At 38.0% G+C, this 27,202-nt stretch overlaps 1 protein-coding gene across 3 annotated transcripts in view; it reads left to right on the top strand.

The window, feature by feature from the left end:
* Positions 1 to 27,202, top strand: part of ALG13 (ALG13 UDP-N-acetylglucosaminyltransferase subunit) — a 70,928-nt gene that overhangs the window by 22,374 nt on the left and 21,352 nt on the right. Inside the window, exons 4-21 of one of the 3 annotated variants that reach the window (XM_075538952.1) lie at positions 277 to 654; positions 1,130 to 1,213; positions 3,731 to 3,781; positions 4,504 to 4,550; positions 6,539 to 6,611; positions 11,826 to 11,907; positions 12,093 to 12,255; positions 14,008 to 14,086; positions 15,303 to 15,411; positions 16,853 to 16,917; positions 18,964 to 19,064; positions 20,370 to 20,497; positions 21,209 to 21,455; positions 22,618 to 22,731; positions 22,883 to 23,036; positions 23,903 to 24,023; positions 26,438 to 26,470; positions 26,568 to 26,623. In XM_075538952.1, the coding sequence (XP_075395067.1) occupies positions 514 to 654; positions 1,130 to 1,213; positions 3,731 to 3,781; positions 4,504 to 4,550; positions 6,539 to 6,611; positions 11,826 to 11,907; positions 12,093 to 12,255; positions 14,008 to 14,086; positions 15,303 to 15,411; positions 16,853 to 16,917; positions 18,964 to 19,064; positions 20,370 to 20,497; positions 21,209 to 21,455; positions 22,618 to 22,731; positions 22,883 to 23,036; positions 23,903 to 24,023; positions 26,438 to 26,470; positions 26,568 to 26,623 (1,848 nt within the window). In that variant the 5' untranslated portion in view covers positions 277 to 513. The remainder of the gene's footprint in view (positions 1 to 276; positions 655 to 1,129; positions 1,214 to 3,730; positions 3,782 to 4,503; positions 4,551 to 6,538; positions 6,612 to 11,825; positions 11,908 to 12,092; positions 12,256 to 14,007; positions 14,087 to 15,302; positions 15,412 to 16,852; positions 16,918 to 18,963; positions 19,065 to 20,369; positions 20,498 to 21,208; positions 21,456 to 22,617; positions 22,732 to 22,882; positions 23,037 to 23,902; positions 24,024 to 26,437; positions 26,471 to 26,567; positions 26,624 to 27,202) is intronic. The other 2 variants (XM_075538954.1, XM_075538953.1) reach the window with 2 other exon arrangements.

The following is a 27,202-nucleotide window of genomic DNA, read 5'->3' as shown; positions in this document are numbered from 1 at the left end:
CTTAATGTATAGTGAGCCTAGCTGCTGCATACACACTTGATTCATATTGTAATCACTTCAAAGGCCCTTGTGTAGCAGGTGTGCTGGTTTATGCTGCAAATAGGCCTTGCTTTGGGTCTCCAGTGCTCAGCTGCTTGTACACACTTATGTGAAGATTGGGATGATTGAGTTAGTCCTGCCCTTCCTCAACAAGGTAGCGTGACCCTCCGTGTGCTGCCTGCAGCGCCCCCCCACCCCTACCCCTAGGAGTATCCGCTCTTCCTCTTCTTTTCACAGGATTCCCCCTGACCTGGGCAAGCCAGTCCTGTGCTTCTGCTCCTGAGACCTGCCAAGATGCTGCGGTGCTGACTCCAACTGCCATCTCAAACCTACTTTATGCTGCTTCCTGGATTACCTGCATAAGCAAGCTCAAGTCACTGCTCCCCATCCCTACCTGCACCCTGCTTTCCCCCTCTCACCCTCTTGCTATACTTCTTTCTGTTCCTTTCTCCACCCCACCCCACCCCCTGCACAATGCAAAAAGCCTGGAAAAAATACTGCGGCCAGAAGTCTCTGAATGAGGCATCAATGGATGAATATTTAGGCAGTTTAGGGCTGTTTCGAAAGATGACTGCCAAGGATGCTTCTTGCCTCTTTCGGGCTATTTCGGAGCAGGTAAAAGGAAAACAAACACATCTTCCCCATTTGGAGTTCTCAGAGCTAGATATTATAATAGTCCCTTAGTGAAAAAACCTATAATCCTCTAAAAGGTTTCTCAACTAATACATAAAGAAGCCAAATGCCCTTTTCTCTTACCATGGGAACACCCAGACTTAACAGGCCCTGGAAGGAGCCTGAGTGGCCCTTATTTTAACTTGTTGCATATCATTGCTGATTAGTTCGATTACTCGTGTTGTCATTTTTGCTATCTTTATTTTTTAAAATGCTAATTTGAAATGCAAGAGGAATGTGAAAATGGGGTTAAAGAAAACTTTGAACTGTTATTTGATCTTATAAGTAAGCAACTACTACTACTAAATTTACTACGTAATGTTCAGAATAAGAGGGATTTAAGTGTTTGGTTATTGTCTTAATTTACAAGCTTCTATTTCCAGTGACTGCTGACAGTGAACTGGTCTTTTATTTTCAGCTGTTTTACAGCCAGGTCCATCATCTGGAAGTTAGGAAGGCTTGTGTCACATACATGAGGAAAAATCAACAAGCTTTTGAATCTGTAAGTAGCATACATACCCAGAGGAGAGTTGTCAGTAGAGGATATGTAGCAGCGAGGAGATGAATGAGCATTTACATATGACAAATTTCATCCTCAAGTTTTTCTATACTTAATTTCCATCCACCTCCTCACCCCTAGCTAGCATAATTCTAGACTCTGATTAAAAATTAAGAAAGCTTGAACTTGTGCCTTTCTCATAACTCCCTTTTCATCAACATACACAACCTGAAGTTACTTTTTGTCTAGTGTTTTGCATTTTCATTCTACTGTTTTCTTGAACAGTTGGTTGTAATCATGAAATGGGAAAGGTTTAGTTGTGTCTTAAAATACACATTTGAAAACATCTAATTGGAAACCCTTTCTATTTTCATGCTTAATCCTGTGCAGAGTAAACTTCCATCAAGTCATTTGGAGGAAGCTTGTGAAACTTAATACTAGTCGGGAAACAATTACTAATCTTAAGGGATAAATTGTGGTCGTTGGAGTTCCGCCACAAAGGATTGACTTTAAGTAAAACAACTTCTTGAGAATATCTTTGCATGCTCAATTATTAATTGACTTCTTAACAAAACTGAATGTTTTTTTGAACTCCAATTTGATTTGAGGAGCCCTGGTGGCATAGTGGTTGCATGTTGGGCCGCGATCTGCAAGGTCTATAGTTTGAAACCACCAACCACTCCTCAGGAGAAAGATGGGGCCTTGTAGTCCCTTAAAAAGTTACAATCTTGGAAACCCACAGGGGCAGTTCTACCCTGACCGCTATAGGGTCACTATGAGTCTGCATTGACTCGATGGCAATTGACTTTCGTGGTTTTTAATTTAACTTGTGCCCTTTCATCTGGCATTTAAGAAAAGCTTTCATATATATAAAAACACCCCTAGTCTATCCAGTGCCAGTTTCTTCTAAAAGTTTATTATGGATATTTGCCTCCCCATCCAAGGTTTACTCTAAATTTCTCAACAGGTAGTTGTGAATTTTAAAACTATATGAAAATTCCTTGACTTTAATTTAAAACATTACTCTTGAAGTTCATTGGTTTTTTACCACACCTGGGGAATAATTACTCCTGAAATGACTTCAAATTCAATGCCACGGTGTAAAGCAGTGCCTCTCAAGAATCGTGCGCAAACAAAACCACCCAGGGAGCGTGTTGAAATATAAATTCTCATCCAGTAGGTCAAGGATTTTGCATTCTTAAACACACCTTACTAGTAATGTCGATTCGTAAACTACATTTTGAATCATAGGGATATGTATAAAAATGTAAATCTGTGTGGATTAAGCTGAGTGACAAAAACCAGACCAAAAAAGGAGTACAGCTGTATGGTTTCCTTTTTTAAAAACTCAATAACGCAGACTGATGTATAGTAACAGAAAGCAGATTTGTGGTTTCACGGGGTTGGCAGGTAGGGAAATTTGCCAGGGTAATGGACGTGTCTACTATCACAATTTTGGTGATAGTTTTGTGGCTAAGTTAAAAAAAAACACTCGTCAGCCTTTTGCATTTTTAAATACCTTCTCTTTATTATATGGCCATTATACTTTAACAAAAATGTTTAAAAAATAAAGTGGTCGACAAAGTTAAAAATGGATTTTATTTTTTAAACCTCTAGCATAGTAGGTTACAACTTGGCTTGCTAACAGAAAAATTAGCAGTTTGAACCCACCAGCTGCTCTGTGGGAGAAAGACATGGCTTTCTATTCCCATAAAGATTTTCAGTCTCAGAAACCCCAGGAGCAGTTCGACTCTGTCCTATAAGGGTCACTATGTGTCAGCATTGACTTGATGGCAGTGACTTTAATTTTAGGAATTATAACTTGTATCTATTACATTCCCTGAATTTTATTACAATTGAGGTACTTTTTATATAAAACAAAATTCACCAGTTTAAATTCGTAGCTTTGGCAATCTTAAAGAGGCATGGATTCCCCTGACTTTGAAACACTTTATTCAGGCTTATCCACCAGCCCCAGTTGTGTATATAAGAATCACCTGGGGATCATGTTGCACTCTAGATGTTGATTCAGTCTTCCTGGGGAGAAAATGCAAATTATCCGGAGGGGATGCACCTGAACTGTCCCAGGTGGAGCCTGATAGTAACCACAGCCACTCCCAAGACAACCTATCCATCACCCTCAAAAGTTTTTTATCCTGGATTATTTTCAAACCAATAAAATTCTCATTGAAGTTCCTTAGTTTAATTTTATACATGCAGGTCTCCTCTCTAATTTAAGATTATAATTGGCTGAGTTTACTTGATGTATGAAAATTGTCATTTCAATTTGTAAGATACTGGCTTGTGGCTAAGCCAGGACCAATACCTAATAGGCTTTTATTGTCCAGTGTATCCCTGCATGTAACTTTTGTGTCTGTCCACATCTTGAGGTGCTGTGAAAAGTAGAGATTTTTGTCATACTTTTGAAGGGGCAAAAAAATTGAAGGATAATACTGCAGAATAAAATCAGATTTTAGTATTCTATGTATTTGGTTGAGCAAAGTTTTTTTATTTTTCAAGTATGTGGAGGGGTCTTATGAGAAATACCTGAAACGACTGGGAGATCCTAAGGTAAGATGAAATAAATGTTCACTATGACAAGAGCCAACAAGTCTTAAGTAGACAGCTGTGTTCAATTAATAACTCTTAACATGTTTATGGACTAGCAATTGACCTTTTGTTTTGTGTGAATATTGAGAATTGTTTGTTAACAGTCTTATCCATAGATATCAGGAAAGAACAGCAGGCATTACAAACATTTCTGTTTGGGAACAAGATAAGCCTCTCTCATGTTACTTTAATAGGGAAAGGGGATGGGAGTGGGGACAAATATTACCACGATGTTCCAGTTATTTGTTTATTAAATAATTCCCTGGGTTTTAGTTACCGTTTCTTTACATGAGAGGAAGATCCACAAACATTTTACTTAAAAGTAATTTTTATGTAGATAAAATTAATTTAGCTCTAGGCTTCAAGCGTATTTTAAATACTGTTCTCCCTATGCTTTCTCAGACTAGTTACATTTTTGTTGTGCTTTTTGAATACTTCATATGAACTGTCCTTATTACTTAATGGCTTACTAAGAAGGAATTAGCATCCTTTTTTGTTAAAGTGTAAATTTAAGTTTAATGAATAACTCTGGCACGATCCCAAGCCCCAAAGCAAGTTATAATGTTTCTTCACATTCTTTACTCAAAACAGTGCTAAGCAGATTTTTTTTAAGTTGAACTTGTAGAAACTTCTAACTCCTAGCTACAGAATTTTAAAAAATTTTATGCACTATTTCTATTTAGGAAAGTGCTGGCCAGCTGGAAATAAGAGCTCTTTCTCTAATTTATAAGTAAGTTGTATCTCCTTTTCTTTTACAAGTGTGTGTATATAATGTTTCCATTCAAGTCACTTGGGGAATGGGGGCATTTGAGATGTGATTTATTGATAGGTCGAATGGAAGTGTTCTAAGCAAAGTCAGTTTAGTGAACTTTTGGTATGAAGAACATTATTGCAACCACCCTCTTCATTTTTGTATCTATTTGGGTGGAATAATAAAGGACTTTTAGTTTGCTGGTATTATTTTTGTGGCAACTTAGAATATTTATCCTTTAAGAGGATTCGTGTCTCTTTACCTGGATGTCTCTTTTGTTTTTAAATGGGTACAATATTGCTACCAAGTGGGGTGGAGAACTGTGCTTGCGTAGAGAAAAAAGATCTTACATATTACAATAGTTTGTGATATTTCAAAGAGCGCCAAAACATAAACAGCTAAGCACTGTATCTGGGATTAAAATTGCATGAGGGAATTGAGAAAAGTCTTCAGAGGCTGAACAGTTGAAACCAAGTTCAAAAGGAATGTAGAGGAATGGAATGAGGAAGGAGAGGGGAAGTGAGAATTGCCATGCATGAGATCAAACAAAATGTATGAATTGTTGAATGGAAAACTGCTCTGTAGTCCTTCTCAAGGCAAAATAAGTTCACAAAAAAATTTAAAGGGCCCCCTTCACCAAACCAAATCCACTCATAGTAACCCTGTATAGGCCAGTAGAATTGCTCCCCGGAGTTCCTGGGGCTGAAACCCTCACAGAAGCAGATTGCCTGATCTTTCTCCTGTGCAGCAGTCCCACAACCATCGAGCAGCAATGCTGACCCCCTGTAGCGCCAGGCCTACAGTGGTAGAGTCACTGTCGACTCATAGCAACCAAATAGAGGGCTTTTGAGGCCTTACAGCCTCATCTTTTTTTCCCCTAGGAGTAGACGGCGGGCTTGAATCGTCATCCTTTTTGTTAGCGAAACCAACACCTAGCCACAGTGCCACAAGAGCTCCGTAAACAACTCCTTGGGGTGAAGTAGGGAGAAGTAATAGGGAAAAAAGTTTAAACGCAAATTTATTGCTTTGTGAGTTATGTTTTGGCCATTAAAACTGCAAAAGTGACACTCCTCTAGATAAAAGGTATTGAACACTAGCCCTATACGGTAGATGAGAGGTAGTGGGTGTTGCGTGTTGATCCACATGCTCCTGGGGACATGCTAAAGGTGGTGTTTTGTAGCCACCTCATTTCTTCACTGAGAGCAATCATTTTATGCTTTTAAGCCGGTGTGTATTTCCAAATACTTTTGCCTCCAGGTTTGGTATAGTGTTCAAGCTAAGAGCATTTTTACATTTTTTAAATGGTTAAAATAATTGAAATATTTGGAATAATCAAATATATAGAGAGCAAACTTTTTGGTGATTAGTGATGGTGAGAGAAAGGGGGAAAGCGGGAGTCTTTGCTTAAGGGGCACTGAGCTTTTGTTAATGGGTTTGGAAACCTTGAGCAACAGGTGAGGGTTGAGCAGCATAAAATGCTGAACACTTTTATGTCAATGAATTGTGCATACAAAAAAGTTGAATTAGCAAATGTTTTGTATGCTTTATATATTGTAATATACTCAAAAGAAGACTGATCTGGGAAAATTAATGAAATTGAAATTTCACTGTTTGTAGTTTTATTGGAACACAGTAATGCTTATTAGCTTATACTGTACATTATCCGTGGTGTTTTTACCCAACAACAGCAGAATTTAATAGTTGCTCTTGAGGCATTGTTACCTGGCCTTTTATCAAATATATTTTATAACCCTCCCTTTAAAGGAGAGCTCCCCAAACTCGCAAACTAGTAGCCATCTCTTGGCCGGCCAGCTGTCTACCCAGACTTAATCTGGTTTAGCATCTTAAGCATTTTGGATTATTTTATATTGAAAAAGGTAAGAAGTTTAAAAGTGCAAATAACTTATTCTTGTAACTATTGCTTACATATACCAAATGGTCTCTTATTTTTATTTTCTACCGTCTAGTCGGGATTTCATTCTTTACCGTTCTCCTGGAAAGCCTCCAACTCCGGTCACGGGTAATGGTTATAAAGACAAGGTAAGATGAGTACTTGTTGACTAAAAAGAACTTGAATAATGGCTTACCAGAATATGAGGAAATATTTTCTTTAACATAGTTAATTTTACAAAACCACATAGTCTTAAATGCCAAACTTCTCTGCCATCACCCTTTTCCTTACCTCCACACCAGTCATTCCTAATGTTTCTCAGCTACTTTTGAAAGCAGATATATGTACATTCCTCTCTAATAAAAATATCGCCATCCTGAAGTTATATACAGATTAAGGTGCACTTTGGTGAGATAGGCATTTAGTGCCCTGATTGCTTCTCAACCCTTCAACTACATTGTGTTCCTGATCCCTGTGGCTTTCAAGTTTTATCTTTTTGTTCCTTTGTTTTGCAAAAGTAAATTCCTGTGAAACATTTTCAACTCTCCAGAGTTATTTCCTTCTTTTGTGTTCCCCTAACAGCTCCCAAGAAAGTAATTATAGTGTTTATACACATTGTATTTATTTTACTTGTTTATTTCTGCTGTTAGTCTGAGAATTTTCCTAAGACAGATACTGTTAACTGCCTAGTAAAGTGCTGGGAAAATAAGCAGCTTATTTTGTTGGATAGAGGACATGTATTAAACAAATTGCTCTGTAGCTTACACACTTTTCTTCCAAAAAGTATTTAACCAAAAACCCAAAAGCCATCGAGTCAATGCGGACTCATTGTAACCCTGTAGGACAGGGTAAAACTGCCCCTGTGAGTTTCTAAGTCTATATTAACTTTTCTGGAGTAGAAAGCCTCGTCTTTCAAACTGCTAACTTTGAACATCACAGCCCAAAACATAACGACTATGCTACCAGGCCTCCTCAAGTTTTAAAAATGGTGAATGCACAATATTTATGTTTTGTAAGTCTGGTATCACCATGAAACTAAACTTGATTACTACTTTAATGGAGGTGAGACAAGGCCCCAGGCACTTGGAGAATCAGTGGGACGCCGTTACAGCAATCTAGGCAAAAACGTGAACTAAAGAAACAGCAGCAGCAGGAATGAAGAATATTGATGAGGATGCCAGTGAGAGAGGAGAACTATACATTGGGGTGCATGCTTTCACTGATGATACTGACATCTATGATGTACCCAGCTGTGTCTTTGGTTTGGGGGATAACAAAATGAATACAACAAAATCCTTGCCCTCCCAGGCCTGTGAAAGATAGATGCTTAGTTAATTGCAGCAACTTTTTAAGTTTTAATATGTACAAGCATAAAAGAAAATGCTCTAAACTCAGCTTGACAGGGATTAGAAAACTTCTGGTGGTGGTGACATTTAAATGAAAAATCAGAAAAGGTGCCTAGCAGGTGTGAAGGGTACTCTTCAGAGCAAACACTGTATGGAAACAAGAGAAGACCCTTTGGGAGCAGAGCCTACTAGTTGGGTAGGGGCAGGGTTCTGATGAAAAGATAGGGTTTTACCTATTGCCATCAAATTAATTCTTGATCCTAGGGACCCTTCGTATGTGTCAGACTAGAATTGCACTCGAGAATTTTTAATGGCTGAGTTTTCTGCAGTTCATCACTGGGCTTTTCTTCCAAGGTATTTTTGAGTAGATTCAAACCTCCAACCTTATAATGAGTAGTTGAGTGCGTTCACCATTTGATCTACCCAGGGTCTCCAAAGAGATAAGCCAAGCTCATACAAGGAGTAAGGTATTATACCATGCCAAAGAATTTAGCATTTCATTGTATAGAATAGTCCATTGAAACTTTAACATTTTGTGAAATTTTCCAACATGCACCAAAATTAAAAGATTTCACAAATGAATATGTAGATGTATGTAAATATACTTATTACCTGGATTCTCTTAACATTTTTCTATTACTACATATCCATCTATGCATGTAATCAGTTCATCTTAATTACTGATATTCTTAAATGTAATTTATAGGCATCAATATACTTACCCATAAGTCCTCATTGCAAGTATTTCACTCAGTAGTGTGACCTCATCAGAATTTTTTGAGTAAGGGGAACATTAGCTTTTGTATTTTGACATTGAAAAAGTATTGCTTGAGATGAATTTTAAGCATTTTTATCATTACCTGGGAAATCTGTAACTCCACTGGTCAAATTATTTTCTCTATTTTGTTCTGTAGGCTTATACAGAGAAATTTTGAAATAGTAATAAATATTCATAGTACCCACACCATATTTTTACAAGTTTTCAGATCTGCTTTTAAATGAGTCTTGTACATCTTCCAGAGGTATTATTCTAATTAAGGGGAAAGTGTCATCCATTCTGCATCCTTTAGAATTTAAAACTATAAGCACTTCCAAATATGTGCAACCTTGAGAAAATAATAAGTCTCAACCATGTATACGAAGCTCTCTTGTGCTTAGCAGCTGGGTATATGCATGCACACGATTATACAGGTATGTGTATAGTATGTGTATGTCTGGTGTAAGGATTTATGAAGTCAGTATATTTGTTCATATTGAAAATTTAAGTACAGGCAGCCCCTCGTCGCCCCCCCTCAAAGCAAAGACACTTCTAAGAGTGTCTTAAGTAAATTGTTGTGCCAAAACTTACATAGGTGCAAGAAAAGACTAGCAAGAGAAAAGGCTAAAAACCTTGGCAATGGTCTAGCAGGTGGACATTAAGAATGGAGAGGAGTATGCTCCTCAGTGTAAGCAACCAAACAAAACCAAAAGGAGGCCGCATTTGCACTGAAACACAGCTTAAAAGACTGGAAGGGGCCACCCAAGGAGGAAGTGAGGTGATTACAATCAAGGATATAAAATGTTACATATAAATGGTTTTTTGGAAAAAAAAAACCAAACTAATTTGCCCAGTGTATTTTCACTCGAACGACAATAAAAAAAGTTCAAGCTCTAAGATTTATATTTGAATTGTTTGGAGTTTTAAAACAAAATTAATTAAAAGCAGTGAGCATCATTAATGAGCCTTAAATAAAACAATTGAGAGCACGCTTTCAACAACAATGCCCCAATGTTCATCTTGGTACCTTCTAGGTTGATTTAACTCTGAAGTCGGCATATATTTGTCTTCCACTTCATAAATGTATTTAGTGTTAAGGTGAACACTACTGGAAGGTAGTCCTATCTGTACTCTGAGACCTATTTTTTAAAAAGTCTAGAAATACATTAAAAGTAAACTAAAACTTTTTGTGGAAATACGAACGAAAATAAATTTCATTCACTTCAGTGTCGTGAAAGTAAAAACTTACATTTGGATTGCCCTTCTAAATAATTTTCTTTGTATTTATTAATGTAGATGGCCTCCATTTAACAACATTTAGTTGCTTGTTTGCATATACTTAAACTATCATTATAGTCCACCTGCATCCGCCCTTCAGCTGGCATACCACTCAGAACATAGAGACGTCACATATCTAGTTTTGCCTCTTCCAGTGAAAACAAAACTACTTGCCAATTGAAGAGCGACTACACATTGTATTTTCTGTCTGTTTATAAGTTCTAGTTAGTGGAGTTCCTTTACTATTTAATATGTGCTTTCTATTAATAACCAATAGATTAATAAGGCTATTAATCTCTCTTACTTGAGTTCTCAGATCTTCAGTTCAACCCCCCAAAACCCAAACCTATTGCCATTGAGTCCGTTCTGATTTAAAGCCACCCTCTGAGAGTTTTCAGGGTTGAAAATTTTCCAAGAGGTGAAGTCCTATCTTTCTCCCAAGAAGCAGCTGCTGGATTTGAAGCACTGCCTTGCCTTTAGCAGTCCAGTGCTCACACAAGAGTGTCATAAGGGCACTAATAGAACGAGAAAGGATATTTCCAAAACAGTGGTGGGACATATACCTGGGCTCCAAATTTTGCTAACGGGAGAAGTTAATCCAGGAAGAGAAGATAATTGTTCTGCAAAAAAGAAATCTGCCATCACCAGATAGACCACAGAGAATGGATCATTTTTGATGCCGCAGATTGCTGGTGCTGGCGATGGCTTCAAAATGTTATTGGCAGTAGTTATCCTCTATAAAGTCAGTGCAGGCATGGAATCAATAAATAAGGAATCACTGTTCCATGGGGTAATGCAAAGTTAATTTCCTACACAGCCTCTGGTCCCGTTTCAACAGCTGATCAATACAAAACTTCATTTTATCTGGTTTTATTCAGGACACCTTGTTCACGACACATTGTTGATTCACTGACATTGAGCTAACTACCAACGCACTATACTTCATAGTTGAACAAGGCTTATCTAACGTGCTTTTTCTCCATAAGGTACACTACACCTTTCTTAAGAGCATTAGACTTCAGTACTATATGCTTTAAGGAGCATTTTTAACATTACCATCACTAACAAAACACAAAAATTAAAAAAATCATGCAACTTAAGTAGACTTAAAGGGACACTTGTTTGTAGTAGACAAGTATAGTAGACAAGAAAGAGCATCACATTGCTTGATCTCAGCTGAAAATGTGTGCATTGTGTGACTCCCAATGTTTTGCCATTCTGTACACAACTAGCCTTAAAAGTGCTGTTTAAGCATTGATTTGGGCACAACAAATTCTATTGAGTAGGCAAATTCGCAAACAATGAGAAATACCCATGAAGCGCACACATAAAACACAAGTTTTTGAACAGAAAAAAAATGGTATAGTTATGTAGAAAAGTCATATGGAACCACCAAAAGAAAGTTTTTACTAAAGTAATTTGGTTACTGACCAAATTTTGATCACTGAGGATTGAAGGAATCAGCCTAGAAGCTAAAGGTCTAATTGTGGATCCTTTGTGAAGTCTTAATTCTTTGTGTAAGCCACTTTGGCAATGTTGATCTTAAGTTAAATATTGTTATATTGCTGCTATTTAGTAAAATTGATAACTCTGTGAATGCACTGAAGTTTATCCCACCCATGCCTCCAACCACCCTATATCTAATTCCATTTGGATACTTAAACTAATTTCTCTAGTAATTTTTAATAGGTTCTTTTGACCTCTGTTAAACTTTGTTACATTTACTTGATTTGTAAGAGTTCTCATCATTTGCAAATACGTAAATCAGGGTTTGTATATTAACAGTAGTGTGATCCAGGTAGTGCTTTTAATTATGCATGGTATTTAAAATTACTGTCAAGAAAACCTCTTTATGAAGTATAGTTTATGTTTGGATTTTTAGAATCACTTCCTGAAACCATAGTAAGCTCATTAAATGTATCGGTTTCTAAATTCAAGATGTGTAACATTCACTTCATTTTTCTGTATGTCATTTTCTTCAGATTCTACTCTGTTATTCAAATAATGGCCACTATGATTCTGTGTACTCAAAACAGTATCAGTCAAGCGCAGCAATCTGTCAGGGTATGTGAAGACTTTATAAATGTTTGGGTGTGATGGAGAGGTTTTGTTACCAGTCTTTAAATCGAGGGTGCCACGATGAATAGTTGATAAAGTTCTTTTAAAACCTTAATGCCTGACTCAACTTGGTATACTGGATTATGGTTATTTTGAAAGTGTTAGAAAATATTGACCATATTTTCCTTCAGCTGTGTTATATGAAATACTCTATAAAGATGTGTTTGATGTGGATGGAGGAGAGTTGAAAACTGCAGTGGAATTGTTTCGAAGTGGTTCCAAGAAGAACAGAAATAATGCTCTGACTGGAAGTGAGGACGACCAAGTCAACTGTAAGAGCGCAACACATAATAGGTAATAGGGGAAGGGGATGTCAACTACGTAATACCCACACTCCACATTTCTCAGCATCATGATTTGAAAATGAAAGCTTGGATACACACACAAACACAATCGCTCCCTCTCTCTGTCTCCCTCTCTCTCTAATCGGTATGTATGTTTTTATGGGAGCCCTGATAGCGTTGTGGATTACGAATCACATTGCTAACCACAAGTTCAATAGTTCAAACACACCAACTGCACTAAGGGAGGACGATAAGGCTTTCTGCTCCCTTAAAGATGCAAAGCCTGAAAAACCCTCATGAGCAGTTCCCCTCTATCCTATAGGGTCGCTGTGAGTTGGAACTAACTCTATGGCAGGGAGTTTGCCTTTGGGTTTTTTTTTTATGGAGGAAGAGAAGTTATAACAGAAATAGATTTTATTCTGAGAAGCTCGGACTTTGGAAGTTATGTTCAAATCAAAATAATTTTTGTATTGCTAGAAGCCTTAGAACCATCTGATCCAGTAACTCTCAAATCTCGGTTGTATGCAAATTGCCTTAGGAGCTTGATGAAAAAGCAGGTCTTTGTCCCCACCTTCTTGGAATTTGAGGTCAAATATACTTTGAAAATCTGTTATAGGGAGGCCTTCAACCACACCTTGAGGTTAAAAACAACAACAAATCTAAACTAGCACACCATCATTTTGTGGATGATAACTGAGGTTCAGAGTGGTTACTTGACACACAGAATCAGCTAGTGGGAAAGACTCTTAGTCTAAGGCAAGTGTTAAGCATTTTTGAGCATCTGCTTTTGACGTACACCATGTATATTTTGTGTATCTTCATGGAAACTGTGAGTATTGAGCATATTTATTGAAAAAAAGTGTGTGAGATATAAAGTAGGTGCTGTCTTATATTTCTTCTGGATACCTAGTTTTTGTTATTTTTGTCTCCTGGGAATTCAGATAGCTTCAAGTGTTACCTTTTTTGTTATCGTTGGTTTATAGTTTTGTTTATCAGATGATTGAGGCTTTTTTGGTACACGTGTTTTTAACCTTATTTGTAGATGTAACAGTTGGCACCCATTTATCAGGATAAAAATTATTTCTATTCACTGCTATCTTGTCATAAGGACTTCAGGCTATTGGGAACTATAGTACTAGTTATTTAGTGCTACATAACATAAATATATTACCATAAACTTAGTGACTTAAACACATTTATTATCACACTTTTTAAAAGTAATTCAGCAGTGTGGAGGTGTGACAGGGGAAAGACCCGCTTCCTCATGGCTGCAACCCTGAGCTTCAAACATTTGTGCTGTCCATCAAATCCTGGAAACCATGTGCTATAATTGACCTTAGTGAGGGTTAATAATGGCTGCTTGATTCTTCCCAGTCATGAAGGAGAGCAGGGCCAGCAACATGCACACTAAATTCTTATGGAAGCATACATACACTATTCTTGCAAAGTGAAGTACAAGGGATCTCCAAGAGTCTGCGAACAAAAGTGGTACAGAATCTGGGAGATACGGTGCTAATTCTAGTGTAGCACAGTTAATTCCTACTCAAAGTGACCCAGTTAGACAGAGTACAACTACTCCATTGGGTTTCAGAGGCTGTACATCTTTATCCAAAAAGGAAACATAAGTTACAATATTGGGATGGAAAAATATTAGTCTGAATTTTAGACCTGAACCATTTTACCACTAGATGGCGGCATAGTTATTAGACTTAAGGCTTCTTAACTCCTGCATTTCTATAAAGCTCTGCTCTTTCTTGATTAGGGCTGAAGAGGAGGGGGCTGCCAGCTGCGATGCTGAAAATGTAGCAGAGGAGCTCATTCAAGGGACAGAAGAAGCAAAGGTTTGAGGTTTTGTTCATTTTCCAAGACTATATAGTTTTCATACTCATGGATTATAGCTTCATAACTTAATGAACTGATTAAATTTGTCCATTCTAATTATAGAGCAGGAGAGGCAGTTCTTGTTTACCTGTCTGGAAATGTAAAATGCGTACTTAATTTTCTCCTTATTGTAATTTAAATGGAATTGCCAATCTCCTGAATTTTAACTTTTAAGTATTTGTGAAATTTCAGAAGCTCTTGTTTTAAAGTTAAAGTAATATAATCCTGACATTTAACTTATAATCAGTTTCTGAAGTTAAGACAATGAATTTAAGACTGATTTCTTTCCATTAAAAATGTTAATCCCTGTTCTCTTCAAAGAAACTAGGTGATAATCCTGTTCTATAAAAGTTGAAGAAAAAACAGGTTGAAGAAGCCAGAGACAAGTTATCTGTTTAAGCAGTTATGCCAATATCCAGACTTTCAGTTTGAGTCTTGAGCCTTGGTGGCAAAATGAATAAGCACTTGGAAAATAACTGAAAGTGAAGCAGTTGAAACCCACCAACCACCATTGCTCATCAGGAGAAAAAAGTGGCAGAGTGCTCCCCGAAGATTCCAGCTTAAAAGAGCCTATAGGATTCTGCTCTGTCACTTTGCGTTTCTGTGAATCCCAAATGAGTTTGATGGCACAGCAGCAGTTTGAGGCTAACAACTTAGGGTCAATACTGTGACAGCAGTGTCCTTAATAAAATGCCCCAAGTGTTGCCGGTTTTAGAACAACATTGTGGTAAAATTTTTGGAATTGAAGATAGATATTTGTTCCCTTTGGAAATCGTAACTGTGTTTTCACCAAAATAAAATGAATATTTCTGATTTTTTTTTCAGCTGACTTTAGTACACCGGAGCAGTTGTGCTGCTTGTATACACATAAAAACACTTCCTTGCTGAGTAATCCTGTATGAATCTTACTGTAGTTTCATTTGCATTGCTTTAGATGTGTTCTGAGTTGTTGGCTGCTCCAGATACTATATTTTTTCTGCTATCTACAACATTTTGGATTACTAGCATTTTGCTTCTTTAGCCTTCTGATTTTGAAGAGATAAACTAAAATTTATCATCCCATTAATTTCTCATTTTAACAAAGGAAAAAGGCATGTGTATATGGTTTAAAAAAGCAACGAACCTTACGGCATTCTTCAGAAGGGTGATGGAGTTGTGATATGGTTTTTGTTTCAGTCTTCCGAAAATTCATCAAAGATGCTTTTCCCCTATAAAGTGCTCAAAGCTCTAGACCCAGAAATCTACCGTAATGTAGAATTTGATGTTTGGCTGGACAGCAGAAAAGGTAATGACATATCAAAAGGATACTTTAGACTCCTGACATATCTATGAGAATAACTTTGCAAATTGTTTCTTAGAAAGAGACCTTTTAAGTTTTCAGCTTAGTACTTTCCATCTTTCTCTTTACATGATTTGATTCCAAGGGAGGAAACAAGCTTAAAAGTAGGAATGGGTCTGTTACAGTGTGTTATTTACCTGGGACTCCAATTTTGCAAAGAATGTGTGCAGATAACTTTTAAGTAACGTTAAGAATATCAGAAACTACTAGTTTTTGTTCTCTAAATTTAAAGTGCTGACTTTTTTTAATGAAATAGATACATTGTGGAACAAACTATGACCCAGGGGCCAAATGTGTCCCACTATTTCTGAATGATCTTGGCATTTTAAGTAGTTATATTTTTCCAATACTTACATCAAAGGGTAGTATGTATCATGACATAAAAATTATATGAAATTCAAATTGCAGTGTTCTTAAATATAACTCCATTCGAGTATTTACATAGTATAATTATGACAGGATTCCATATGGCCCGCAAAACCTCTGAAATATTTATCTGACCATTTACAGAAAACGTTTGTCAAGCACTAACATAAAAAATTGCTTATTGCTCCTTATAAAAACTAAACCAAACTCACTCCATTGAGTCCTTACTGACTCATAGTGACCCTGTAGGACATGGTAGAACTGCCCTGTGAGTTTCCAAGACAGTTACTCTTTACAGGAGTAGACATCCCTGTCTTTCTCACTCACGTTTTGGATCGCAGCCCAAGGAGTAAACCTCTATGCTACAAGCACTCCCTCTCGCTCCTTATTAGAGAAATAGATCGGTCAAAGTAGGCTTCAAAGTATTACCTTAAAGATAGCCTTAATAGTTCATATCCAATCCCTTGAATATAGAGTAATCAAGATACAGTAAGCAGCGAGAAGTTAAGCTCTTGTATATAGCATTAACTTGTCAAAAAGAATAGGTTGCTTTGAGGAAACTGAAGTTTTACCTTATTGTTTGACCTATGACACTCTGGTGGCACAATGGTTAAATGCTTTGTTGGCAATTGAAGGTTGGCACTTTAAGCCCACCAGCAGCTCAGAGGGAGAAAGAGGTGAAGGACCACACTAAAGATTTACAGCCCTGGAAGCCCCATGGCCCTGTTCTTCTCAGTTCTTTAGAATTGTTTGACTTGACAACAGGGGGTTTGGTTTGGATGTCTGACCACTTGAAAGGTTTCCAACTTTTTAATTCTTACCCAGTTGTGCTTATATGAACCATAAAAAGACCCTGCTGAGAATGTAATCAGAGTGGCCTTTTGTGGAACCCTCCCCATTGTAGCATGTAATGGTAGTGATATCAAGAGCATTGTGATAAAAGTAAACTAAGAAGTTAAATGATGTAAAATAAGGAATTAACCAATTCATTTGAGCTTGAATCTTAATTTCTTTTTACTAGAACTTCAAAAATCTGATTTCATGGAATATGCTGGAAAACAGTATTATTTGGGAGACAAGTGTCAGGTGAGTTTCTTCTTTAAAGAATCAGTCATTTCTTTCCCCAAGATTGTTTTTAGTCATTACTTAGAAGAAAAGGCTAGAAAACCATCCTTTTGAAAATAATTAAATTTGCATTTTAATATATTTTTTCCCTCCTGCATTTAAACCACCTCCTGCATTTTAATATTTTATGGCTAGATTTTTTTATTTAATAAATCTTTTTATTGGGGCTCATACAACTCATCACAATCCACACATACATCAATTGAGTAAAGCACCCTTATACATTCGTTGCCCTCGTCATTCTCAAAATTCGCCTTCCACTTGGGTTCCTGGAATGAGCTCGTTTTCCTTTTTATCCTTCCCCTCCCCTCTCCCCTCCACTCCCCCCCCTGCGCCCTTAATAGTTTATAAATTATTATTTTATCTTACACTGCCCCGTGTCTCCCCTCACCCACCTTCCCATTGCCCATCCCCCAGAGAGGAGTTTACACATAGATCCCCAAGATCGGCTCTCCCTTTCTACACCCTTTTCCCTTTCGGTGTCACCACTTCCACCACTGGTCCTGAGGGGTTCATCTGTCCTAGATTCCCTGTGTTTCCAGATCCCTACTGCACCGCTGTACATCCTCTGGTCTAACCAGGTTCGCAAGGTTGAATTGGCATCATGATAATTGGGAAGCGTTCAAGAACTAGAGGAAGGTTTTGAGTTTCATTGTTGCTACTCAGAACCCTGAGTGACTCATCTCCTCCCCACTACCCCTCTGCAAGGGATGTCCAGCTGTGTACAGATGGGCATTGGGTCCCCATCATCCACTCCCCCTCATTCACAGTGATGTGATTTTTTCCCCCCTGCCTTTGTTGTTACAAATCTGGTCCCCTCTGCCCTTCATGATCACACATGTTGGTGTGCTGCTTCCATGTAGGCTTTGTTGCTTCTGGGCTAGATGGCTGCTTGTTTACTTTTAAGCCTTTAAGTCCCCGGATGCTATAGCTCTCAATAGCCGGGCACCATCAGCCTTCTTCACCACACTTGCTTATACACATATTCGTCTTCAGTGTTTATGTGAGGAAGGTGATCACACATTGATGGTTTTTGTTCCTTGATGTCTGCTGCCTGGTCTGTTCAACACCTTGTATTCGCTTAGGCTGTGTGCTTCTTCTCTGTGAGCTTTGTTGCTTCCGAGCTAGATGGCCACTTGTTTGCCTTCAAGCCTTTAAGACCCCAGACGCTATATCTTTTTGATAGCCGGGCACCATCAGCTTTCTTCACCACGTTTGCTTATACACACTCTGTCTTCAGTGATCATGTCGGGAAGGTGAGTATCATGGAATGACCGTTTAGCTGTGCAAGGTGCTATTGTATTGAGGAAGTGTACATGAGGAGGCCCAATGTCCACCTGCTACCCAATACTGAACCTATAAATATATCTACATGTTTTTTTTAGCATTTTATTAAGGGTTCATACAACTCTTATCACAATCCATACATACATCAATTGTGTAAAGCACATCTGTACATTCTTTGCCCTCATCATTTTCAAAGCATTTGCTCTCCACTTAAGCTTTTTGCATCAGGTCCTCCTTTTTTCCCCTCCCTCTCCGCTTCCCCCTCCCTCATGAGCCCTTGATAATTTATAAATTATTATTTGGTCATATCTTGCCCTGTTTGACGTCTCCCTTCACCCCCTTTTCTGTTGTCCATCCCCCAGGGAGGTCACATGTAGATCTTTGTAATTGGTTCCCTCTTTCCAACCCATTGGAGCACACGGTAGACGATGAAGGGGGAGTAGGAGAAAGTGGAGCACATCCTGGCCCACCAGGCCCTGAGGATGATGACCCCAATTAGAGCAGCCAGTCCACAGAGAGGACCATACAGCTAGATTTGAGGCAATACAGTTTCAGATATGCTACCTCCATTGAACCAAGATGGCAGTGTTGTTCTCAACTACTTTGAAATGTGACACTGAACTCCAATTAAGAAAAGTGATGTTCTGTTGTTGGGAAGAAACCAGATTGGCCAATAGTCTTGAGAATAGATATATTTATTATTTCTATCTTTGTTCTTAGGTTCGCCTGGAATCTGATGGAAAGTATTACAATGCCCACATTCAGGAAGTTGGGAATGAGAACAATTCATTAACAGTATTTATTGAAGAATTGGCTGAAAAGTAAGACTATAATAATTGGCTCACTTACTGAAATATTTGGTTCCTGCTGCCTTTGTGTAATATCAAATTGAGAACTAGATGTAACAAGAGGACGACAGGTACATCTGGTACTGATGTTAATTTTAAAGGGACAGTTCTTGGATTGTGTATGTATATGCTGAAGTGTCACATTTGAGTACAATTTTATAAATTTTTTAAAAAATGTAAGCACTAGCCAAAACTAATTAGAAGTACTACAGAAACTCCAGAAGAATTGTGGCAAAAACATTAATGCAAGACATTGGTAGGTTTGATGAGTTCTTGGAAAAAACTGATGATCTGCTCTATAAATCTTCATCTAATTCTCAAAAAAGAGGTTTTTATTTTTTTTAAATGTTCAGGATAAGAGTTGGAATTCATACCATGGCAATGAGTTTTGTTTAAGACCATGTAAACAAACAAATTCATTGCCATTGAACAGATTTAGACTCACGGTGACGATATAGGACAGAATAGAACTGCTCCTATGGATTTCTGAGGTTTCTGAGACTAACTTTTTATTAATAAATCTTTTTATTGGGGCTCATACAGCTCTTATAACAATCCATACATACATCAATTGAGCAAAGCACCCTTATACATTCGTTGCACTCGTCATTCTCAAAATTTGCTTTCCACTTGGGTTCTTGGAATCAGCTCAGTTTCCTTTTTTTCCCCTCCCGCTCCCTTCCCGCTCCCCCCTTCCCCCTGCTCTCTTAATAGTTTATAAATAATTATTTTATCTTACCTTATTCTTCCCGGCGTCTGAGCCTAACTCTTTAGAAGACTTTGAAAGCCTCATCTTTGTCTCTCAGAGCCAGCTGGTGGTTCTGTGAACTGCTGTCTTTATGGTTAGCAGCCCGACTCATAAACTACTATGCCACCAGGACTCCTACACAGGTCATCTACTGGTTCTTACTGCAAGTGTTCACATTTTATTGCCTGAAGTGGGTTATGCAACCCAACCTGATGGCCAATAGGCTTCAAAAATAAAGTTATCTTGCAAGGAGGGCAGCAAACATTTGTGAACAAGTAGAGCCTACCCAAGCAGTTCTTCTGAAAAGTGATATGTGCTGCAAGCATCTGCAAGTATAGAGCTCTCTACAAAATAAAGGTGAATTTTCTCAGCCGAAAAAAAGAAAAGCTAAACAAGAAAGCTTAGTGCCAATAGATTCACAGAGAAGCAATACACTGTTAAATGAAACGAGGGTTAGGCGGGGCATGTATAGTGCTGGAGAATTAATTTTGTGTTATAAAGACTTCATGTTGGTACCTTTTAACTTTAAGGCATGTTGTTCCGCTGGCTAACTTAAAGCCAGTTACTCAAGTGACACCTGTTCCATCCTGGAATGCTATGTCTGGTCGGAAAGGAAGAAGCTACCCCAAAATGCCTGGGGGCTATGTCCCAGAAATAGGTTTGTATGCTGTAGGTTGTTACTACTGCATTTTCTCTTCTTGCAAGTCCCTTTTACTTAGGGAATCACCTTAGTACCTTTTTTTAAGGTATGAAATAAGTCTGGTGTTACAGTTGGGGTTCTTCGATAGATATTTGGGGCTGGATAATTCTTTGTTGAGCAAGCTGTCTTGTGGATTGTGGGAAATCTAGTATGAATTAAAATTCTAAATTTTTTTATTGGCAATTTTGTATTCTCTACTCACTAGATTTCAGAAACCGCACTCTCCTTCCCCCAACCCAGAATGTCTCCAGAAATGCCAAATGTCTCCAGGGGTAGAGTGGGGAATCTGACCTTGTTGAGAATTGCTTTTCTAGGGGGTTTTGTATAAAAGCGGGAGAAGATTTTATACTAAAAATTTGATGACACTTTGTGCTGTGTTATCTATTTATATAGCAATTACCAACTGGTGTTTCCCTTCCATATGGAAGATTCAGTAACATCCTTTTTTTAAAAATAAAGTCAAAAATGCGTTTGACGTATGAGGGGGCTTCAAAAAGTTTCTGTTACTGAATTCTATTTTCTATGAGCTTTTTTCCAGCCACCTCGTATTTATTCCTAAGAGGGAACATATGAGAGTTTGAGACAATTTGGGGAGCGGGGGGTTGGTATTGGACATTTTTACTTTGGTTGTGAAGCTTATTTATGACTTTCCTTTTTTTTGCCTGAAAGCTATGTCAGAGATGGACATGAAGCAACGGAAGAAGATGTTTAAGAAAGTTAGAGGCAAAGAGGTTTACATGGCTATGGCATGCAGTAAGGGAGAACCTCTTTTCCCACCCAGGTTGCCACACAATATGCATTGTGGGCATGACTCTCCATTGCACTACTCACAGACAGCTGGTAACTTTATGTCTAATGAACATTTTCGTACTCAACATTCATCTCAAAGACAAGGTCGAGGATATGGAATGCCCAGGTAAGACTTAACTGACCCTCCTGATCACATCTCTGTTTGGATTTTAGAAATAATTGAGACTCACAGTCAAATCAATTATTTTAATTGCTTATATTTCCATTTGAACCTCTGCCTAAAGGGATCAGTGAGGATGGAACCCATACTAAAATTCCAAAATTTTTAGTTCATGAATTTATTGATATTTGTATTCTCATAACTCCCCATTGACATCAAGTCAATTCCTATTCTCAGCAACCCTATAACAGAATACAGTGGAATGGCTCTTTAGGGTTTTAAGACTTTAAATCTATTAGAGCTGATAGCCTCATTCTCCGGTGGAGCTGCTGGTGGATTTGAATCTCTGGCCTTGTTCTTAGCAGCAACAATATCTAACTCACAGTTCCACGAGGGCTCCTTGTTATTCTCAATCTAGAATATAGGTTCTGGCTTGTGTTGTTAGATGCTGGCATGTTAGTTCCAATTCATAGCCACTGAATGTACAACAAAGAAACACTGCCAGGTCCTGTGTCGTCCTCACAATTGTACTTATGATTGAAACCATTGCCCTACCACCCCTTTCCAGAAGAAAAAATGTACTAAGTACCATTCACCACCACTCCACCACCCCTGGCAATTAAAACTTATACTATGTCGCCCATAATCCAGGATAAAAAATAGGCACTGCTTTTCCATTCCCCCTCCACCCAGGTGGTATAGTACTTATGTTGACTGTGATCTATCTGGTCTTTATGAAATCACCAGCAGCCCCATGGGAGAAAGAAGGGACTTTTTACTCTCATACACAGTCTCAGATATCCATGGGGGGAGGGGGCTCTATAAGTCAGCATTGACTTGATGGCAATGAGTCTGGTTTTGGTTTTTGGATTATTCAGCATGCCCAGGGAGAGCTAATGCTAACTTTGGAAGAGTCTTAGCTAGATAACTATGAAGAAGGTGAAGAGGCACTAGAACATAAAATGTTCTCCAGTATGAATACTCACGTGGTATGTGGCTGTGTATCCATTAATAATGAATGTGCCTGATGCTAATATTGGGTATAACAGTGTTCTTGCTTTTAGTCATGTCTCTGGAAATTTTTTTTAAGTTTTCCAGTGATATTTACAGACACTGAGTACTCAGGCACTAAGTGAGCTAAGAGTTTTTGTTTTCCCTTTATTCTTAGGGATTCATCTCGCTTTATAAACAGACACAACATGATGAGTCCTAAGGTTGGTTTCTACCCTGGCCCAGGTAAAAGATGTTGCCAAAACTACGATAACTTCTCTTACAGATCTCGGTAAGTGAAGTCAGAGTTATGCTAAGTCATGTTTAAGAGATGAGTCAATTAATTTGGTGATGTTTGAACTGTGATTTAATGATTCAAAACAAGTTATTTTCATCTTTAATTATTTTCCCTCTCCCTCTCTTCATTCGACAAATAACCTCAGTTCTTTTAGACGAAGCCATCGCCAGATGCATAATATGAATAAGGAATGCCAATATGGCTTTGCCCCACAGAATGGACAGATGCCCAGGGGCTTGGAAGAAACTGTCACTTTCTATGCAGTTGAGGGAGACCAGGCTGCTTATCCAGTTTTAGCTGTAAGTGGTTCAAAGTTAAAACGCTTTGTACTTGAAAAAAAAAGTTTTTCAAGAAAAGGCAATGTAGATAAATTTTATCCATGGCTCTCCTACACCCTCCCTACCTCCCAGCTCCCACCCCCAGCCTGAGTTTTCACTTTTACCTTTCACAGATAGGAGAAAATAAGTTGTTTTTAAGTTAATGGGATGAAGGTAGATCAGCCCTTTGCTGTTGAGTTGTATCCAACTCATGTCATCTCCATGTGTTAGAGTAGAACTGCTTCGAAGCATTTTCTCGACTGTAGACTTTACAGAAGCAGATCACCTGCCCACTCCTCTGTGTTAGCACTGAGTGTTTTTGAAGCACCAATCTTTCAGTTTGTGGTCAAGTGCAAACCGTTTGTACCACTCAGGCTCTTATATAGTGTGGATGAATATTTTCGGTTTTCTTGATAATACATCTATTTAGAATTTAAAACACATATACTATTTAAAGTATGCCATACATGCTATGTAAACTTATACAATTCTCTTTAAACAGTAGTATATATTTTTTGTCACTGATTTAACTAACTAGATTTCAAAATACCTCTCTAGCTTTTTTTTTCTGACCATGCCTCATGTAAAGGAACCCTGGTGAGGTAGGCAGTCACCTGTTTATCTGCTAACCTCAAGGTCAGTAGTGTAAGTTTATCTGCTAACCTCAAGGTCAGTAAACCTACCAGTCACCCCTCAGGAGAAAAGTAAGTCTTTCAGCTCCTGTAAAGATTCACACCCTCAGCAACCCATAAGATCTGCAAGTGAGGGTCACTATGAATCAGAATTAACTTGATGGCAGTCAGTGAGTTTGGAGTATACTCATGCCTATGCTTGTCTCTTGGATACAGAATCATGGAAGCCCCTCTACAATGGTACCTGCTAGTTCAGGATACTGTATGGCAAGGCAGGGACCTAGGACAGACAAACAAACCTTGAATGCAGAGGAGGGTGATGGCCAGAGTGACAATGGTGAGTCAATTATAAATAACTTCTTAAAGGTGATTCTTGTGGCATTAGGATTGTGTATATCAGGATTGTGAAATAGATCAAAGACTTGATTTGGGGTTCTCACTTTGTTCAGGTAGCTTGTTTTGAAAAAAAGTTCTTCTCTTAGTGCTTGCTATATTTTTGAAGATGTCTTGAAATTTCAGGTTAGGCTTGTATTTTGGTGTAGGCCACTAGCTCCCTTAAAGAGTTAGCAGTCTCAGAAATCCACGGGGGCAGATCTCTCTTGTCCTGTATGGTTGTTATGAACCTTGCCTTATAAAGTTGCTGTGAGTTAGAATTGGTTCGGTGGCAGTGAGATGTAGGTCTTTAAGGAGCTCTGGTAGTACAATGGAGAAGTGCTAGTCTGCTATTTGAAAGGGCAGTGGTTCAAACTTATCAGCTGCTCCACTGGAGAAAAGATTTGGAGATCTGCTCCCGTTAATATTATAGCCTATGCTTACCTGAAAGATCACCAAAGCTGGAGAGTAAACCTGGCAGTTTTCCAAGGTTGTCATCTTTTTCAAAGCATATTGCTATATCTTTAGTCCACAGAGCAGATGACCTTTCAGTCAGCAGTCAAGTGCTTAACCACTGCACAACCAGTTGTCTTCACCATGTGCATGTTAGATTTTTTATAAGACTGGCTATTACTTTATAGTACTGCTATAAAAATAAGTTCATTGCCCAAAGAAATCTACTTGATCTATAAATACATGTTTCTGGTTATTGAATTTTATGTGCCAGCTCCTAAACTGAGTACATATGTTTATAATTTAGATTATTGTTCAGTGTAGCTCTAAGGATTGTGCTGTGGGGTGGTATGCCTTATACTTGGGGGTGGTATGCCTTTTATATACAAGGGGGCTTCAAAAATTCCTTTTAATTAAATACCTTTGAATTCCATTTTACTCCAAACTTTTTGAGACCCCTTCCTATGAAGAAATGGAGGTTCATTTTCGAAGGGCATACCCTTGGTTAGTGGCAGAAATTGCAAATATTAATAATAGTTTCATTGTGATATAATACAGTTCACCCATTTAAAATGTACAAATCAGTGATTTTCAGTGTTTTTGCAGTGTTCTGCAATTATTACCACAGTCAGTTTTAGAATAGTCTAATCATGCCACCAAAAAAAACCAAACCCATACCAATTAGCAGTCACTCCCCGTTTCCTCACAGCCCATCTCCTTGGTCCTTGCCCCAGTCATTCATAGGCAGCTAGCACTATACTTTCTATTGCTGTTGATTTTCCTATTTTGTCCCTTTCCTAAAAGGAGAATGATAAAAGATGTTCCTTTATGACTGGCAGAGATCAACTTTGAACCTACTTTGACTCTGAAACACATATATGCCCTTGGCAGTTGTATTGACTTCCACCATGGGATACATGTGTATTTGTTTCTCCACTGTGCGATAAAATAATACACGCAAACTGAAATGGTGAAACAATTGTGAAAGAATTGAATCCTTTAAGAGGAGGCAAGATATTTTGACTTTTGTGGTCATTGAGCTGCTAATGGCGAGGTGAGCAGTTGAAGACTACCAGTTGCTCCTAGTTATTTATTTGAGCTTAATGAGGATAGAAGATTCTAGCATAAGAATGCTCTGTGAAGACTTTATATATGCATGTACATACATGTGCTCAGGGAACTTATTCTCTGTTCTTTTATTTAGCATGACTCTTGTCTTTGCCCTTTAACACTGTGGTGAGCTTCAGATGTGCTGCTTATCAGGACTGGAAAATTTGAAGTAACCACATCTTTTTTTAAATCACTTTAAACTCTATTGTCTGGAGGGGTTGCATCCGTGTGCGATTGAAGGCTGTGTGCTTCTGAATTAAATTTTGACCTGTAGGGTTTTATTTCATGGAAAATTGTCCAATTGAGGATTGACTTTATCTCCATTTCAGTCATTAAGCAAAGTTGCAGTCTACTGAACCATCCTCTGAGGACAAACATTTTTTTAAATGCTCTACTTAACCGGAAACAGAATGAGGTGTAACCCGCACTTTCAATGTCCTCCTATACACCTGAGCGTTACGCTGAAACTATATGATGGCCAGCACTTGAGTATTTACTATGTGTCAGGTTCTGTTCAAAGTGCTTTTCACATAGATTACCTTGTTTAATCCTCTTCAAAAATCCCTGTGAGCCAGGAACCATTAGCCCCATTTTACAGTGAATACATTGTAGAAAGATTAAGTAACCTGCCTAAAGTCACATAATCAGGATTCATATGTGAGCATTTACACCTCCAGCACCAGTTCCAAGGATGTATGCATTTTAGTTGGAATATGGAGCCATTAAGCCTGAGATAAAGCAGGTGCTAGCCATTTCCTCTCTACTGAGCTGGAAAACCTTACGTAAACGAAGTTCTCTTCCTTCTTTTTTTCCTAGTTGGATACCATGAAGAATATACTTATCCTTCAGGTCAGTGAGATCTAAATAGAACCTGACATCCATCATTATTTATGCAATTTCAAACTATAAAATAATTGTGGCACTTTATTTTGATTATATTTTCTAGCACCAGACTATGAAACTCCAAGTGTTTATAGCGCAACTGAATCTACAGCAAACTTGGTATGTATATGATAATAATAGCAAATACTACTCCGACCATGTACTATGACGCTGTTCTCAGAAGTATATATCTAAATATTGAAATGAAATCAAAACACTATTCATGATGTTAGTGTCAGCAGTTTTTAAAAATCATTTTATCGGGGGCTTGTACAACTCAGAAATTAGTATCATCATGTTTTGTTTTTAAATCATTTTATTGGGGCTCGTACAACTCTTAGCACAATCCATACATCCATCCATTGTGTCAAACACATTTATACATTTGTTGCCCTCATCATTCTCAAAGCATTTTCTTTCTACTTGAGTCCTTGTTACTAGCTCCTCATTTTCCCCTCCCTCCCTCAAGAACCCTTGATAATTTATAAATTATTATTTTTCATGTCTTACACTGTCCGATGTCACCCTTCACCCACTTTTCTGTTGTCCGACCGCAGGGAGGGGTGGGGGGTTTATATGCAGATCAGCATTTTTATATAGAAAGAAATGAGTCACAAAAATGTTTTTTCCAAGATCATCTTGTTCTGAAACTTATCTAGAGATACTTCTGATATGTATAGGTATAAGAAAAGATTCTGA

The sequence above is a fragment of the Tenrec ecaudatus genome, chromosome X, assembly GCF_050624435.1.
Source record: "Tenrec ecaudatus isolate mTenEca1 chromosome X, mTenEca1.hap1, whole genome shotgun sequence".
Lineage (NCBI taxonomy): Eukaryota > Metazoa > Chordata > Mammalia > Afrosoricida > Tenrecidae > Tenrec > Tenrec ecaudatus.
Note: the sequence above shows the minus strand (reverse complement) of the source record. Positions and strands in the feature narration are given on the sequence as shown.